This window comes from Oncorhynchus clarkii, chromosome 30, assembly GCF_045791955.1.
Source record: "Oncorhynchus clarkii lewisi isolate Uvic-CL-2024 chromosome 30, UVic_Ocla_1.0, whole genome shotgun sequence".
NCBI classification, from domain to species: Eukaryota; Metazoa; Chordata; class Actinopteri; order Salmoniformes; family Salmonidae; genus Oncorhynchus; species Oncorhynchus clarkii.
Genome location: NC_092176.1, coordinates 26,382,573 through 26,401,733, shown reverse-complemented (window position 1 = coordinate 26,401,733; position 19,161 = coordinate 26,382,573). Strand labels below are relative to the sequence as shown.

Genomic DNA, 19,161 nt, shown 5'->3' with positions numbered 1-19,161 from the left:
GCGCCAAGGCCTTCAAGCGAATTCCTAAAGAGTCTTCCTATTTGATCAGGTTCTGTATTTTGTCTGTTATCACCTGAGTATTTACAAAGAAAGGACGCTTCCGACATGGCAATGATGAAGTGAGCTGGTATCAATGGCATCATCTGATAAAAAATAACGAAATACATGGCCATTTTCTTTAGGTGGATTACTTAATCTTCAAGATAATAAAACAATGTTAGTCTTGCATTTTCATGAAATATCAAAACAGCACAGTGAACACTGAGGCCGATAGACGACATGGCAATAAAGTGATAATACATGTCCTTGATTTATATCCTATCAAGAAATGATGTGGACCTATTTGTCTATCTCACTTGGTTTAGCATTTTAAGATGCTACTGTATAACAACATACGACTTACGTGTATTTGGCCTTTGCTTAGATGCTGTAGTAATTAAAGAAAGATAAATAATCAGGGATTGCTGGCTAAGGTCAAATAAATGTGTTCCTTTTCAAGGTTATTGCATGAGTTAATTCTGTTGGCTAAAGATAAAGGCTAAATTATATTAATGATCCAAATAATTATGTACAATTCTACACTTAAAAACAACAGATTACCACAGTAGTTTATTTATGTTTGATTGCATTAAGAAAACATCCAAAACAAATAGGTCTAATCTGCAAAGACAACAGCTGTGCAGCTCACTAAATTATCCCATTAGCCCGCTGCAGCAGAGCATTATTCAATAGCCCAAGTGTAAATTAGACTCAATCCCGGTTGCTATCCAGTAACTCAACCAAACAAAACTTTTGTTACTATTAATTAATTATGAAGCTTGGTAAACTGATAAGAGATACTGTAAACGCAAGATAAAGGTCAAGTGTCTAGCAAAGCGCACGAGGCAGCTCTCCTTGCATTATAGCAGGCTCACAGGGCAGTAGCCCCAGTCTTTATTCTGCAACACTTGCGCTGAACTTTGTTTACTGACTACAAGACCCAATATGTCCAGCCAACCACAAACTAACTATCATACGATGGAATATAGCTGTACGCGTTGAGATTACAATTGGCAGGCAAAAAATAGGCTAGACAATAATTTAGTTTACGAAAAATAAAACGCTATATTCCATATGAGTTAAACAAATGTCTAACTAATGTCTGATCGTGAGATCAATAGTATTCAGGTATTAAGTGAGGTCATATTGTATTGGGTGGTGCAGCCATTGCACCAATTAGGCAATACATACAATTGGGAAATTATGGGAACAAAATAACCATAAATTAATACATTAATCCAAACTCCATAAGAATAGACGCAACAACAATGCCTAGTTCATTTGACCAAGAAGCTCAGGACAACAACGGCCCCATGCCCAAGGTATTTGGAAATTACGCGCGCTATCAAAAGACCCAGTAATATAATTTACTGTATAATTGCAGCACTTTCAAACCGGACATCCGCAATGACGTTATACTTTTTTCCCAAAGTGTATTCAAATTTGGCACATGATTGACCAGATCTTATTCAAATAAAACATCCAGTCAAAGCGTGCACACTTTTTTTTCGAGCCCTGCAAGGGAGGCGTGGAGCTCTCACTTTTGACATTCTCTGCGGTAGCTTCTCCTCAAGGCAGACGAGCGAACTCTTATGACATCACCCAGCCGCGGAATGGGGGAGAAGGGAAGAGCTCTCTGCGGATGAACGAGGTTTTGAATCAAGTGGACGTGTTTGGGCATATCAATTGAATTCGTGCAATGGAAAAGTTATAAATGTTGTTGTTCAAAAAGATTCAGTGGAAATACTTTGCCTTAAAAACAGCGGAGTTACCTAAACTACTTCGCCAAAAGGTCACTGAATATCAACGAATGTTAGAGGAGAAATTTAAAACTATTGCAGCGTATGTTCCTGCGCATTGTGTCTAGCCTTCTGTTTTCTGGAATAGGGCGTAAAGGAAGCAGAGGAGAGACGGATTTCTCGACCTGATTTCTCGCCTATGGACGACAGCGGTCCCCTCTCTCCAAAAGCAAATGCTTTCAGTATAGCCTCTCTGATTTCAGCTGCGGAGCAAGCAGGAAACGCAAGATTTGACAAACACCGCACTGGCCTGGACAAGCAAAACTGTTACACTTCGTTTAAAATGCACTACAGCACTGTCACCAGAGAAATGGAAGGTACGAGCGCGGTCTTGACAATAACCTTGTAAATATTTGCTTGCTTCAAGTTTGTTTGTTGCTCATCTCATGTTGTTGTTGTTGTTGTTGTTTATGTTGATGTTGCATACAGATGTGATCTTGTTCCGGCAATATACTAAAATTGAGCATCCAGATGTTTGAGTTAGTGTAACTCTATCAATAAAACAATGTTGATGCTAGACTAGGCTACAATGTAAAGGTAAGTTCATATACAAATATTCCCGAAAAGTCACATCCAGTATATACTATAGGAATATTCCGCGAAAAAATATGATGCATATGACAATAGGAAGTTATTCATAACTTAAACTAATCATAACTTCGGGGGGAAAAAAACTGTGTTCATAGGCGAATGATATCTTTACAGAACTGCAGAAGCTTGTCAAAATAGTGATTTCAGTTCTTACACAAGCTACTACCATCAGAGAAGAGAACTAGAACACATTTTGAAAATAAGGAATGAGAATTTAGGGGCGGGGGTTCATGGGTCACCAGCGCGTATTAATGGTAAAAACAGTTGACAATAGGCCTATGTCCAACACAGTGGAATTGGGTCCCTTATCCCAGTTCCATTTGGCATATAATAATAATTCAAGATACATTATCCCCAAAATAATGTTGCGTTTGTTTGTTCATGCATATACGTGTTTGTTTACCTCGTAAAAAAGTTGTCCCTTCACTGTGCCAGCTAGCCCGTCTATTGTTACAGGAGGACGATGTGGGCGATACCCTTATCCAAAAGTAAATGGGTGCCGGAAAGCCCATTAAAAGGGGCGCACTTCACTGTCAATCAGTCTCGTCCCAAGGCGAGGAAAGGCACATTACCTGCAGTTCCTTATCTAAATAGAAATAAGAACCGGTTTTATCGTGAAGGGGAGGCCCTGTAGAGAGATAAGAGAGAAGTCTGGATTGCAGTCTAGCATACTGCAGTAGCGCAGCAGAGCGGAGGCCGCCTGGAATACTTTTGAACACAATCCCTCGAAAAAACAATTTACTTGTATGCACAGGGTTATAGTTCTACAAAAACATTTTTGGTCAGTATTGGGAATTATAATTAGGGACGCAGCAAAATAAAAGTTCCAAATGTTTTTTTTCCCTCGCTATTTAACTTTTTGAGAGAAACGTTGCGAGCGAATTCACTAAAGGCAACTGGCATTTTAGGATTTAGGCTGTAGTTTATTACAGCATTGGATGCAACAGCGAGGATTAATAGACGCAGAAAATACTAATAGACGCACGAAACGGAAACTATTTTAAAACTATTCGAAAATCTATAAAGGCTGTTTGACTTTGAAAAAAATAACTCAAGACTACAACTGCTTTCAGTGTGCAAAGCATATAGTAAAATCCAGCTTTTGGAATGATTTCAGCAATATCCAGTCCGTGGCTGACGCAGCTGTCCCATTTTTGCGATGTTGCAGCCTTCACGACCAGCAGCCTAAGCAGCCTCAACGCACCGGGGAGTTACCATCTCTCTCCGTCCCCCGGGGACCCCTACAGCCAACATGACACCCACTTTGAGCCATGCCCGGCCGCTCAACACAGCTACAACTACTCGGGGTCGAACCCCGCACAGGCCCAGCAGAGCGACACCGGGTCTTCCAACTGTTCCTCGTCGTCCCCCAGTTCCACACCAAACAGCAAGTCTCTGGTGAAAAAGAACCCTAAGGTGGCCAACATTAACGTTCAGTTGGAGATGAAAGCTTTATGGGATGAATTTAATCATCTGGGAACGGAGATGATCGTTACTAAGGCTGGAAGGTGAGTGGAAGTTACACCATGAGACATGCAGGCTTCACTGGGTTAGGCTGTATTGGGCTTCCAGATATAAGCTCATGTTATGAACAAATATTTAGTTTCCTATTTCTAATGTATGCCATGAGAGCTTACACACGCAAAGTAGGCCTAAATCATGAGATACGTTGGGAGAAGATATTTAAAGTTGGTGTGTATTTACTCAACTACAAATTGATGTTGGTGTGATGTTGCAATAGAAATTACGCAGCAATATACAAGCTTATCGACCTATTGAAAACATATCTTAGCTCATTTTACTGTAATATTTAGATAAAATATTTACTCAAAAACTAGGCCTATTATCATTTCTAGTCAGACTGTAACCGAATCAAATATTGTGCCTGCAGTTTTTATGTTAAACATTCTCTGAAATTAAGCATTTGTATTTAATTTGGAGTAGTGGATACAATGAAGGGTAGGCTATTTCACCGCAAACATTTAAAACGGCCTACACGTGTGGGCAGAGAAAGCTTATTATTTCTGACTGAATAAAATTACGATATTCGAAAGGGCGTTGATACAAGTTACGCATGCGTTTTTAGGGGATAATTGTATGGCCCTTCTGTTTCCCCTGTGTGAGTCATGCTTTCCTTGACATAAAGGCCCACCTCACAAAGGTTAAACTTGTGCTTTCCTATCTTATACAGAGTAATAACACCATAACTAAGGCATGTAGGGGACAATACATGAGATTGTTAAAACAGATAGAGAGCTATAAAGAACGTTCCAGAATTCTCATTTTTCGGGCAATGGCATAGATGCGGTAAAGATGTCAATGGAACTCGAGGTAGTAATGCTTGTATGGATGCCAACCCCATCATCACCAATAAACTGTATTACAGTTAAAACGACTGACTACCACCACCGATTTCTGTATGCTAGCTATGCTACCAGTTTAATGAACAAAAGTGAGCATTTAGCAGTTACTTCTTCTAAACCTGCAAATGAACAACTTCTAAATGTTATGCAGCGAAAACAAACAAATATTTCCAAATCGACAGGAATGAGTAACCTGGCCTGTTACAATACATCAATCGTGAAGATTTTGACGAATATCCAACTTTTGAGTTATAGCTATTTATTCGATTGTTACGGTTATGTACCCCTTTCCTTTTAATACCCTATCAAAATGCAACATTTTGCGCTTTTCAAAAGCTATAAAGTTTTGCATTAAAATAACTTGCTACTGTAAACAATCCAGGTATTAGTAAAATTACAGGCCTATGCCTATTTCTTTCTCTCATAATATAACCTTGATATTTACATGCTGTCTCGTAGGCAACGGAGCAATACAATATTTGATAGCATTTGATAGCATAAATATGAATAGCAGTCAAAAAACATGATATAAAAAACGCTATATGACCATAGGCATTATTTATGCAATGTTGTAGGCAATTGTTACTGGACAATTTAGGCCCACTTGCCATACTATGAATTACTGCGTTTATTATTCAATATTTATTTTAGGATTTGAGGTCCATAAGAGATGGCATTTACGAATGCTCAGTTGACCTGCTCTGTGTTGTAGGGTGACAGCAGAACAACATCTATCATTCCAGAGACACTGAGCAACACAGGATCTGAGGGAGAGCACTTTAAAAGCTACTTTAGCCTCACCTATCCACAACTGCAGCATTGAATAGACACTGACGTTAATTGAGCAAGGATTTTAGGATCACTTTCACTGGTTTGGCGGATTACTTCACATACAATAAAAACGTTTTAAGGTATATGAGACACCCCACCCCGTCTGCAAGTGTGTGCATGAGGGGAGAGAGAAAGAGAGAGTATGCCAATTTATGAAAGATAGGGTGAAGGAAAATAATTGTCCCTTGATGCAACAACGTGTGTGTGTGATTAGAATTCATCAAAGGGCAGAAGAGAAATGCAAGTGACTTGCAAAAGTATTCACCCCCCTTGGCGTTTTTCCTATTTTGTTGCATTACAACCTGTAATTTAAATGGATTTTGGGGGGGATTTCATGTAACGGACATACACAAAATAGTCCAAATTGGTGAAGTGGAACTAAAAAAACAGAAAAGTGGTGCGTATTCAATGTATTCAACCCCTTTGCTATGAAGCCCCTAAATAAGATCTGGTGCAACCAATTACCTTCAGTAGTCACATAATTAGTTAAGTATGATCACATGATATGTCACATGATCTCACTGTATATATATATATACACACCTGTTCTGAAAGGCCCCAGAGTCTACAACACCACCAAGCAAGGGGCACCACCATGCAAGCGGCACCATGAAGACCAAGGAGCTCTCAAAACAGGTCAGGGACAAAGTTGTGGAGAGGTACAGATCAGGGTTGGATTATAAAAAATATCAGAAATGTCCCACGGAGCACCATTGAATCCATTATTAAAAAATGGAAAGAATATGGCACCACAACAACTAGTGGTTAGAGCGTTGAACTAGTAACCGGAAGGTTGCAAGTTCAAACCCCCGAGCTGACAAGGTACAAATCTGTCGTTCTGCCCCTGAACAGGCAGTTAACCCACTGTTCCTAGGCCGTCATTGAAAATAAGAATTTGTTCTTAACTGACTTGCCTACTTAAATAAAGGTAAAATAAAAAATAAAATAAAGAAAGGGCCGCCCACCAAAACTCACAGATCAGTCAAGAAGGGCGTTAATCAGAGAGGCAACAAAGACACCAAAGATAACCCTGAAGGAGCTGGTAAGCTCCACAGCGGAGATTGGAGTATCTGTCCATAGGACCACTAAACCGCACATTCCACAGAGCAGGGTTTTACGGAAGAGTGTCTAGAAAAAATCCATTGCTTAAAGAAAAAAATAAGCAAACAGGTTTGGTGTTTGCCAAAAGACATGTGGGAGACTCCCCAGACATATGGAAGAAGGTACTCTGGTCAGATGAGACAGAAATGTAGCTTTTTGGCCATCAAGGAAAACACAGTGTCTGGGGCAAACCCAACACCTCTCATCACCCCGAGAACACCATCCCCACAGTGAAGCATGGTGGTGATAGCATCATGCTCTGGGGATGTTTTTCATCAGAAGGGACTGGAAAACTGGTCGGAATTGAAGGAATGATGCATGGCGATAAATACAGGGAAATTCTTGAGGGAAACCTGTTTCAGTGTTCCAGAGATTTGAGACTGGGATGGAGGTTCACCTTCCAGCAGGACAATGACCTTAAGCATACTGCTAAAGCAACACTTGAGTGGTAGAAGGGGAAACAGTTAAATGTCTTGGAATGGCTTAGTCAAAGCCCAGACCTCAATCCAATTGAGAATCTGTGGTATGACTTAAAGATTGCTGTACACCAGTGGAACCCATCCAACTTGAAGGAGCTGGAGCAGTTTTTCTTTGAAGAATGGGCAAAAATCCCAGTGGCTAGATGTGCCTATCTTATAGAGACATACCCCAAGAAACTTGCAGCTGTAATTGCTGCAAAAGGTGGCTCTACAAAGTATTGGCTTTGGGGGTGGGGGGGTGAATAGTTATGCATGCTCAAGTTTTCTGTTTTTTTTTTGTCTAATTTCTTGTTTGTGTCGCAATGAATAATATGTTGCATCTTCAAAGTGGTAGGCATGCTGTGCAAGTCAAATTATGATGTGAAAGGGGTGAATACTTTCGCAAACCACTGTACAGTGTTAAATAAAGCTCAGCATAATTTGCAAAAATGTAACCATACTCTAACATTGTTTATTCATGCATTGAATCACTTCATACAAAAAAACGAAAATCCTGGGCCTCCTTCTTCCTTGGAAGGCGTTATAACATGAGACCTACAGCAACAACATATAGGCCTAATGCAAAATGCATACCCTATAACAATACTATTGTTGTGGCTGCGGGTGAGATAATGTTTTCGACTGTTGATAAAGGAAAAAAGGATAAATGGTGTCATCTAAAATAATATCGCGAAGTATATCACAGCATATAATTTATTTTCTGACGGGGATTTGCCACAATCTCCCAAATCCCACGCAAGTAAACCCCAGTGACAAACATTTGCAGATGAACCCATAGACAATGATAGAGCCAAGTCAAAGAAAACCGATGTAAACGTATCATGTGTTTTCTTCTGTCAGGCGAATGTTTCCAACATTTCAAGTGAAAATATTTGGAATGGATCCTATGGCAGACTACATGCTGCTAATGGATTTCCTACCAGTCGACGACAAACGATACAGGTACATTTTATTTAACCAAATGAACAAGATACAAATCTATACTTTTCTTGGAAAATATTTTGTGCCAGTCTACTTTCGCTGCAGTGAATGTATAGGCTATGGCATATGTTCCAATGAGCATGTATCCAACTCAAAGTATAGGCCCGAGACAAGGAATTCAATTGAAAAACAGAATGTAGGTCTATGAAACCTCAAATAAAATGTTGCTCCTTTCTTCCTGACTTAGGTATGCTTTTCACAGCTCCTCCTGGCTGGTGGCGGGTAAAGCTGACCCTGCTACTCCCGGGAGAGTTCACTACCACCCGGACTCTCCCGCCAAGGGCGCACAGTGGATGAAGCAGATAGTCTCATTCGATAAACTAAAACTGACTAACAATTTACTGGATGACAATGGACATGTAAGTATTGTAACGAAGACCTTAGTTTACAAAAAAAGTATGTATTTGCACTGCTTGCCATTGCTTTCAAATGACTTGAAAGAGAGTATAATATTTATATTTATAAAGCACCTGCACATTCGTTTGTCTTGTGTGCCAAAATGTTTCCACGGACAGAGTTACTTTTTTCAAATTTATTTCCCTACACCTATAGTTTTTTCCAGGTTACTCATTCCTGATGAATAGATCTGATAGATTTTTACATAATTCTAATCAAAATTATAATAATTTGATCAATTTCATCGTGCGTAAAATGGTTAGTGCGTAAAATGTGTTGCCTTTCAAGAGAATTGTGCTTATTAACTAACCCCTGCGTTGATTAGCCATCAGGGGATTGTGAAAAACTTTTTTTTTAGAGACATCGCAATCGACAAATGTCCATTGAGCTTTTGAGTTAATTTTATAAGTCAGTTTTATTCCATTAGGCCTAACATTTTCCCCGCTCCCGCTGCAGATCATTCTGAACTCAATGCACAGATACCAGCCGAGATTCCACGTCGTCTACGTGGACCCACGCAAAGACAGTGAGAAGTATGCGGAGGAGAATTATAAGACCTTTGTTTTTGAGGAAACAAGGTTCACGGCGGTCACAGCGTATCAGAACCACAGGGTAAGGATATCTCACTTTACATGCTATGCAGATATAATAACACACATTAGGCCTATATGATAAAATCACAGCATGATAATAGATGCTTGTTGTAGTGTGTTTTTGTGTTTTCACAAACTCACGAACTTTATGCAGTGTTTTTGCACCATGGTGCTATTTAAAAAGTATAACTGAATAAGGCAAACTATAAAACGGAAGGCATTAAACAGCACGATATACGTGGACCCAGCCTGTTTGCCTCTATTTATAATAATGAAGTAAAACTCGTAGTATTAGCCTAGTAAGTAATAGCCTAATAATTTGCATGAAAAATAATTCGATTGACAAACGAATACTAGATGTTTTAATTCATGTGTGCATGATTGGACTATTACATATTTCCAACAGGGCACAAATGAACACCATGTAGGCCTACTGCTAGTAAACCCGACTATAATGCACTATGACAAAATTAGGATACATACAAAAACTTTCCCCCAAAAATCTAAATTTATGTGAAACACATTAAGGATTAAACGAACCATCTTTAAATGTAAACCAAATTTAAGAAATGTAAAAAGAGCTATTTGACGTTGCATCATTCCTTTTATGGAGCAACTGATTCTTGCTTTGATCCCGTGTACTTTAAACAAATGTTTTTCTTGTATCAAATAGCTGAACATAATTCGTTTACATGATATTTTTGCGCCTGAAAGGTGCACTGATGCCCCTGCACAGCTGTCCAGTTACTCTCTTTTTTTCCTCTGTCTTTCCTGCTCTGTGTTATCTGTTTGACCTCTCGGTCTCTAACGGGTCTCCAACGCGCACCGAGGGGCTTTAAGTTTGTTGATCAACTCATTCCGGATATTCATGACCACATAACTTCATTCACGGATGTGCAAAACTATTGGTCTCATCAATTATTAAAAATGACATGTTCAGCTGGCATTTCATTTCAGTGTCAAGGTCACAAAACTTGTTAAACTGTAGGCAATTATCAAAACTACGTTTTCCATTTGTTTGTTGATAAATGCCTACCTTCATGTTGGTTATAATATATTGGCATTAGCTACGTTTCGATAAAAAGAGAAAGGGGTCGCAATAGTGTTGTTCTTTAAGTCAACGTAACGGTAAATGCTTTGAGCCTCACTAGTTAGTAGATCTATCTCGCCATAGTCAGAGATACGTTCCACTCTATTTTTTCGTGTCGAGTATATGAGGCCTAGGATACTATGTATTTCATGAATATTACACGTTCACGTGTTTAATCATAGCCTAAACCCAAAAGCCTGGAACAATCGTGTATATGTCACGTAATGATGTGTTGTTCTATTGGACTTTCCACTTTGACATGAATGTTTACTTGACTTTGTCCTTTTCCTTGTAGATAACGCAGCTAAAAATCGCCAGTAATCCTTTCGCAAAAGGCTTCAGGGACTGTGATCCAGAGGACTGGTGAGAGAACACACACTTTGAAACTCAATTTACTCCATTCATCAATGACAATGAACTGGATACATTTTTACAAAAGTGCATCAAATTGTCTGAATGGAACCAGTGAATAAGAAATATGTAATGGCCTATTTACAGCAAATGTGACACAAACATATGTAAATGTAATTTACTCATGTTATGTCTTGTGGCTCTGTTATCTGCCTTCTCTACCTTATTACATAGTTAAGATATTGGTATTTCTGACACACATTAAAAGAGTAGGTACAGTCAGTGTAACTAAATCCATTCTCTCTGCTCCAGGCCCAGGAATCACAGGCCAGGCTCTCTGCCAATTATGAGTGCCTTTGCCAGAACAAGGAATCCAATGTCTTCTCCCCCACTTCAGAACGGCTCAGAGAAAGGTCTGTAGCCCTCCCTTTGTCTCAGATGAGGAATATAGTTCATTACTTTCACTGAGAGAGTTATTGAATCCAGGAATTGTTATCTTTTAGAACAAAGTACACATTTAATCTCAATTTAGCAATGCTATAACTGAAATACAAGTAAATGTTATCTTTCATAAGTTAATATCCATATAAAATATTGAACCGAGATCACCTACAGTAAATGTACCTTTCACAATGTAGATTGCACAACTATAAAAAATCCTTTGTTATGCTAATGATTGGCTAATGGGCCTACATTACAGTCAGCCTATCTCTGACTGTCTGCTTTTGTTTGTTGTTGACTTTAGAGGACAATAGGCGGGACTACGACCGGGACCCCAATGGCACGCCGATACACGCTGACCCCGCCCACCAGCTGATGTCACGTGTCCTCAGCCCTGCCCTCCCCGTCCAAGGAGGCCTCCATGCCGTCCCCCTCACCAGTGGCCGGCCAAGCCCTCCCCACGACCTGCGCATCCCGGACGGCCACCCACTGGCCCAAGACACCTTGCACCACCACCCCTACAAGTACCCCACATCCTACGAACACTACCTGGGGGCTAAGACCCGGCCGTCACCCTACCCCTTACCCGGCATCAGAGGACACACGTACCACCACCACATGAACCCAGCCACAGCTAACATGTACTCCACAACTAGTGCCCCCGCTAACTATGACTACGGTCCCAGATAATGACTGTATAGCTGTAGCCGGCAGCCACGGCCCACACACCTGGGCTTCGGCTACTAGTGCTGTGGAAAAGGAAACACGCAGGAGTGAAGGGACAACAACACAACTCTGTCTTCATGGCTGATGCAACGTCAAGGAGGTTAGAAGGTTGGGAGGTTGTGCGGCACACCCGGTTGCTGGATACCCCATTCCCTCAGAGAGACAAAAACTACCGTATTTATTTAAGGGAAACGTATCTTGGCAGGAAGTACAGACTGGCCCTCTGAGACCGAGCAGGGGTCTGTCTTGACCTCTGAACTTTGACAGCAATAGCTCTACATGAGGGCACCTTTTTGCCTGCGTGGTAGAGCGGCGCAGACAGTGAGCCAGTTTACAGATGAAACAGCTTACCAGGGCCTTCTCTTAAAACATGGATGATACATTATATTCGGACTGGAATTGATTCTTTTTTTTGTGTTGGATGCACTTTTTGTCATTTTTGCTTTCAGAAAAGCCATATGTTATATAGTCAATCAAGCTTCCATAGATAGACCAGACATTTGCATGTTGAGCTCATTGGATAGGTGTTGAAACACCTAATTTTTTTTAGAAGAAAAAAATATTTTTGAACCATCTTGAGATGCCGCCCTGAGAAGATTGTACGTACCATGGCACTGACTTGCAACAATTCAAAGTCAATAAAGAAGCGGAATGACTGTTCTGTAACTGTAAAATAAATATGAAATTCTTTACTTTTAATTCATAAAGCATCTTTCTCCCAGTTCTCCATTCAAATCCCTGTGTGCCATCATAGGGCCAGGAAAGACCTTGCCTCATTGATTGCATTGTTCTGTTTTCTCAAGCCGCATTTACCCAATTGGTTGATAGTGTTAAGTCAGTGTATATGTGAGAAAGAGGACTAGGAACCTGTCTAAACATTAGGTTGTGCACTGATATGCTACAGTTCAAATGTCAGCATCCTCACCTGGAACTACAGAATTATGAAATGGTGTGTTGCATAGAGGAATCATGCTAAACACACACATAGTTGCACAGTAATTTGGCAGATGTCTAGGATCATACTTAAAAAAGTAAACACACACATGGAAAGGCCAAACTCATTAATTGTGTGTGTGTAGGCAAATAACTGAATAGCATGAACAGATTTTTTTCCCACCTTACAACTGGGCATGCTATTGAGCAACCTAGTAAATAATCTGCCAATAGCAACAACATCTGATACTCAATCAATACATTCTATCCATCCCATTCTATTAAATCAAACCTTATTTATTTTTCTGAAACAAAATCTAACTATTTTTCCTGTGTATATGCTATTTGTTGGTGGGGGTTTTTCAGCAACCTATTAGTATTTTTTACATTTTATATTTTTATTATCAAAATAATATTTGTAAAAAATGTGTAGGCTATAAAACAAAATAGTTTTGCTGACATATTTGTCAATTGGTTTAAACAAAGATATAAGTCAATTTGTGCCATTGCAACAAATAAATTATGAGAAGACAAAATACTGCCCTAAGGATTCAAACTTATTATTGACCCAGGTTCGATTCCCGGCCAACGCAGGGCATCCTGCCTTTAACCCTAATTGCTCCAGGATCGCCGTTGATAATGGCAGACCCTGGCTGTGATCCCACTCTATGAGGGTGTTTCAGGTAGTCAGGGTATGCAAAAAAAAAACATTTCCAATTCACACATGCATACAAACGTGTTGTACATGTGTGAAATAGCCAATATGACAAATATAAGCACCCACAAAAATATGACCTTACAAGCATCTACAATATCAAGAGCAGGAACGGCTTTATAATAACCATGGTCATACAACCAACCGCTTGACTTCCCAGAAAAAGACCCCCCCATCTCTTCCACACAGACAAGAAGAAAACACTAAAACCATTTCCCCTCAAAGGATATAACTCCTCACATTAAATGCGACAGTCGTGAGATATTTTTAGCTAAAAAGGGTAAACATCTGAAAACAGAAATTGTCATTCCGTGCAGAGCTGTCTATATTTGAAGTCCTAAGAGGGATGCCTCGACGTCAAGGATAATTCCTGCTAAAACATCATGTTGTTTGGGGATCTGGGAGTCGAGAATGCCATGATACAATAGGAAACGTCATTATTCATTTAAATTAGGCCTTTGCATTTTTCTCTTCAAACGCATGCAGCTGCGGAAGGGTCCCAAGGTAGAGGAAAAGGACGCCCGCGTGCAGGTTGAGGTTGACCCCTGCCTGTAATGACTTGTGAAGGTATCAAAGGTTAAATAATGTTTCCACTCATTTTACCGGCGACCAATTGATCGTATAATTTCTGTTTAGGGTAGGCTACTAACACCAAAAACAGAGGCATGAACATATGGCATTCAGGAATACATGGAATATGTGTTTCTCCTAGGAACTGCTCTCCTTTGAGGCGAATAATTGTTTTTTCCCAAAGACTGACGATATCATTTTACCGTATAGGTTAGAAGAACTAGGACGACATATTTCCATCCTTTTAAAATTAAGATGTAGCCTACATTTCAACACATGGATAAACTGATTATCAAATGAGCATTGGAAAAACAATAAGCTACTTTCGATTCGAAGTTTTTATGTCTAACATTACATTTCTACAAAATAATATAATTTGAAAACATTCTTAGATAACTAATAATGTAAAGTAGGCCTATACATAATTATAACATTTACATTGAAAGATCTACATGAATTCAACGATAAAAGTTCGATTATGGAGAAATTTGAAAGCAAAGAAAGTCACGAAAAGTTTACCTAGGCCGACTGTTATTCAATATAGAAACAAATGTTACAACATCTGACCAATAATACCATCAATAATGACATTATTATATGTATTATACACATTAACGTTTTTTTGCTTTTGAAAAACACATAAGTACACATTCCCCTACACCCCCATATTCCTGGTTTGTTCCTGTGTGACCTGGACAGGACGTAGCAGTCAGGAGAATTGAGTCTCTCTTCGCGTGAGCTGAACCCCGGCTGGGCGTAATGACAAGTGGCCCATCAGGAAGCCGAGGACACTGAGACCCAGGACTCTTCCGTTAGGTCGACCCAGCTGTGTTTATCCTCGCAGCGCTTCGCCTTGATGTGGGGCCAGTGGTCGCCGAACCTGCGCCACTCACCGACTGTGTGTTCGCTGGGGGCCGCCAGGTGAGGACAGAACAGGGGTCATGGTCATCCAACTGACGGATAATTACCGCTTCTTTCACACAACAAAGGAATCTCACAACAATATGAATATTTATGTGACCGGTGATCGCAGTAGGCTATATCAGGCAATTCAAAAAAAAAAATATGCGTGAGATGAGAGTTCTGACTAAATCCGAAATGACCTTCAGGCATGACAGATTGTGCGTGGCACAACAAATGCACGATTTTACGCGAGTACATTTCTGGTCGAAATTAGCACAACTCCTAATACATATTATCGTTGATAATGCACTCTATTGATATCCATTTAATTTACGCGTAGCCTATATTCATGCCCCACTGTAAATATGCCACTACCCAACAGAAAGTAAGCCTGCCAGAGGAACCAAACAGTAGAACAAGTGTAATTAAATACTGCATGGAAAACAGCAGCCCACCAATAATGTTCATGTTTTAGGGGTTGAGTTTATGATTTGCAGTTCTTTTACAGAAAAATATACCAAAATGTAGCAGAAACTAAAACTAGTTTGAAAAAAAAGAAAATGCATACAAGTTTGTCACAGTGGTTATCATCATGGTTGATGCTTGTCTTTTATTATGTTACATTTCTAAAATTAGGGCAATAGATGTTCATTATTTTTCTGCACATTCAGCTCAAGTAAACACGATTTCCAGTGTTTCCCCACTATCTAATATCATGAGTGGGTATGTGGAAAATAGCCTAACCCCAATCAGACAGACAAATACAACTTGATAAGAGTGAAATTCTGTGGTATTTCTGTATAGCCTAGCTATGCACACAGATTGAGGTATGAGGAGACTCGGGATAATGAATGATAATGCAACCAGAGGCATGGTTTGACATACATCTGCATCAGGCCCATCAGAGCGTTGCTCAGTTTGTTCTACCTTTGTGTACATTTCTCCTGCCATACCCAGGTAGCTTGGCATATCTGGGGACAGATATTGAAAATAAGCCAAGGTAGACCTACTGGAATCGTTTACCTACTGGAGTCATTTATTTTCTCAAAGCTTTTCAGCAAGCGAAGGTACTACAGTTTATGTTCCATTTGCCATCACTGATGGACATTTTATGGTGAATATAAAACCCCATCATCACTAGAGAGCGAGATCTGTGATACATTCATATTAGTGTGCATACAAGAAATAAAAACAGCTTGGCCCACAAAGAGTAGCATTTTACCTACTCTCAAGCAGAGAATGACTATTTTCTTACAATCATAGTCCTATTCATTTTCTATTTTATAAACATTCAAGATCAGTTGATCTCCCGTCATCATCAACACCCAGTAATGCAACCCACCATTAATCCGCCAAGGTCTATTCAGCCCCGTGCTGTAATAGCAGAGGCCTAAACTAAGCTCAAGACTCTTGACTGAGCAGAGAAAATATCCGGTCACAATGACCCGCTGACCCTTGCCCTCTAAGGCCATGATGGACACAGCTAAGTGATAAGTGAGGCACAGGTCAATAAATAAAAATAAAAATAAAAACTAAATGTATGTCACATACACAGTTTACAGCAGGTATAAAAGGTGCTAGCTCCCTCAACAATGCAGAACATGAATCGATAATATCAATGAAAATAGTTCAGTCAAAAATAACAAGTAGAAGAAGTGATAGAATAGGTAGTATGCATCGTAATAATGGACTGGATTTACAAATATAAAGTGGGCAGTGGAATCAATAGTATATAATAGAACAGCAGCATTGACCGTGTGTGTACGAGTTCTGAGTGTGTGTGTGTGTGTGTGTGTGTATGTGTGTGTGTACAAGTAAGTTTGAGTGTAAGGGTTGGATGTGTGGGTAGTCAGTGCAAATCATTTCTACGGTGTTATTGTGCGTCCGGCCGTCGGCCCTGTTGTGGGGTCCTCTCCTCTCTCCATTTATTGACTTCCTAAATAATCTATTATGAGGTGATTTACGACGGCCCCCTCCTCCCTCCCTTAGCTTGTAGGTCGCTCCTCCATTCAGCACACATCTGCAGCAATGAAGCAGCATTTGATTTATCAGAGAATGGACGGAAGCCGCCCCATGCCACTTCTGTTGTTTGTTCAAAGTCTAGAGGAGAAGTAGGAAGCTATTAGAGATTGAAGAAGTCGCGGCAGAGGTCACAGACAAAGGTATGGAGAGAGAAGTCGCGGTAGAGGTCACAGACAAAGGTACGGAGAGAGAAGTCAGAGCAGAGTGGAGGGACGACAAGGACTGAGCACGCCACAGGGGAGTTAGTTTCATGTAATGAACGAGTTGCTCTTCCCTCTTACTTGGAAAAGAGGAATAGCTCGCTGCTATTATGAATGTCTGGAGCCTTTGATTTCTCTGACCTTTTCCTGTAGTCTGACGAGCTACTCCTGTCTAGGTCATCCCAGGAGAGGGGGCTTTATGAAGCAGAGCGTCTGTGTGAACGTCTATTTGAAGTCCTAGCGTTGTCTGCAGCACGGCCATGTAACACGTGAGATCCCATGCTGCTCATTGACTCACTGGGATATTATTAGACACCATTTAAACCCGGTAAAAAAACAAGACTTCTCTGTTTTCTCTGGTCGTTTGACAACAAGTATGGCGGCTTCTCAATTACCCTGACCAAGGAGGACTAGTTTAGATTCTACGGTGCAGTGATACATAATGCTTTGTGGATGTACAGAAAAAAATATATTTATTAGGCCTACCAGGAAATACAACAGAAAAAAGCATAGCATTTACTTTCAAATATTTAGAAAAAAAATGTATGTATTTGACACACCAATAATTTCCCCTATAGATAGGCAACATACTACATTTACAAAGAAGAGAAACAGATAGACATTTAAGACCAAACTGAAAATAAAAGTCTAACCTCTAACTTTAGTCCATATCCCGACAGGTCCCTATTGTTGAGGGCCACTTGTTCAGTGGCTCTACTTAACAAACAGCTTTGTCTACTCTGTCCCAGTCCTGTGGTTAACCCTGTTTGACTGCTAGAACCACAACACTGGATTACACAGCAATTCATGTGCGATTTATACCTTCAAATTCAAGTCCGCTCTAGCAAAACCAGGTTAGCAAACACAATAAAACAATTGGATTGGACAAAATAAGGTGTTAAAATTCCTCAAGTTGAGTCTCAATGAATTGTAAAGCAGAAGAACTAACCCGCCATCTTGAGTTATTTACAGCTTTTGTTTGGAAGCACAAAGACTTCATCCTGACCTGATTCATCTTGGCTATGTAGAAATAAACTATTGGAGAGGGGACATCTCTAGAGGTGGTATCTCTAGAGGTGGTATTTCCAGGAAGGTAAGGCCATGATCGGAAATGTCTTCACACTCCGAGCCAGAAGATCCTGCCCAGTAATCGACACAATCCACCTGTAGTATGTACAGCACTTTGGTGTCTCAGGGAGAGTTGGCATATGCAAAAAAAAAACATTTCCAATTCACACATTGGTATTAATACATAAGTGGACAAGTGTGAAATAGGACAAATATAAGCACCCACCAAATTATGAAATTATTATTATTTCAGATACAGACTGGGGAGAGTATAAGGAGTCTTAACTGTAAAACAGTTGGCATGTTTAGAGGACTCCCTCCACACACTCAGAGAAAAAAAGGGTTATTCGGCTGTCCCCATAAGATAACCATTTGAATAACCCGTTTCAGTTCCAGGTAGAACACTTTTGGTTCCATGTAGAAACTTTTTGGGTTCCATGTAGAACCCTTTCCACAGAGGGTTCTACATGGAACTCAAAATAACCCCTTTGGAACCCTTTTTTCTAAGCGTGTAGTATGAGACAAACAGTACATAGAGTCAGTCACAAAGTTGGGGTTCCCACAGAATACACAGAGCCCAGTGGTTCACCCAATGTCTGAATCTGAGCTCTGGTTTATTATTGACCAGGTGCTGATGCCTTGGTCCTTGAAGTCCTGGTGGTCTGAGAAGGGCCAAGCTGAGCACCATGTCTGGGTGGTGCTGGAGCACAGCCAGAGGCCGGAGATTCATCCAGCCAAACGCCTGGACACGGAGGTCCCAGACGGCCGACGCCGCAATCTTACTGTCCCCCCAGATACACAGCTGGGAGATCCCAGGATTCACCAGGGCTACGGGTTGAACAGCAAAGGCCACAAAAAGAGCAGGCAAGGAAGAGCGGCCATAAGAATTATTCATAAACCATACACTCTCAAAGTCTTATTCACGCACGCACGCACGCACGCACGCGGACGCACACGCACACACACACA

General features: G+C 40.4%; 1 protein-coding gene across 2 annotated transcripts; it reads left to right on the top strand.

Moving 5' to 3' along the window:
* Positions 1-1,610: 1,610 nt before the first annotated feature.
* LOC139389602 (T-box transcription factor TBX1-like) lies at positions 1,611-13,030 on the top strand. 2 transcript variants are annotated; one of them, XM_071136446.1, is made up of 8 exons: positions 1,611-2,155; positions 3,547-3,937; positions 8,044-8,145; positions 8,372-8,543; positions 9,037-9,192; positions 10,559-10,626; positions 10,927-11,027; positions 11,360-13,030. In XM_071136446.1, exons 1-8 carry the CDS (start codon positions 1,978-1,980, stop codon positions 11,743-11,745), a joined length of 1,554 nt encoding a protein of 517 aa, XP_070992547.1. In that variant the 5' UTR covers positions 1,611-1,977; the 3' UTR covers positions 11,746-13,030. The 2 variants fall into 2 exon arrangements, with proteins under 2 accessions (XP_070992547.1, XP_070992548.1); XM_071136447.1 differs by having other exon boundaries at positions 1,762-2,155; positions 3,598-3,937; positions 11,360-11,960.
* The last annotated feature ends 6,131 nt before the right edge of the window (positions 13,031-19,161 follow it).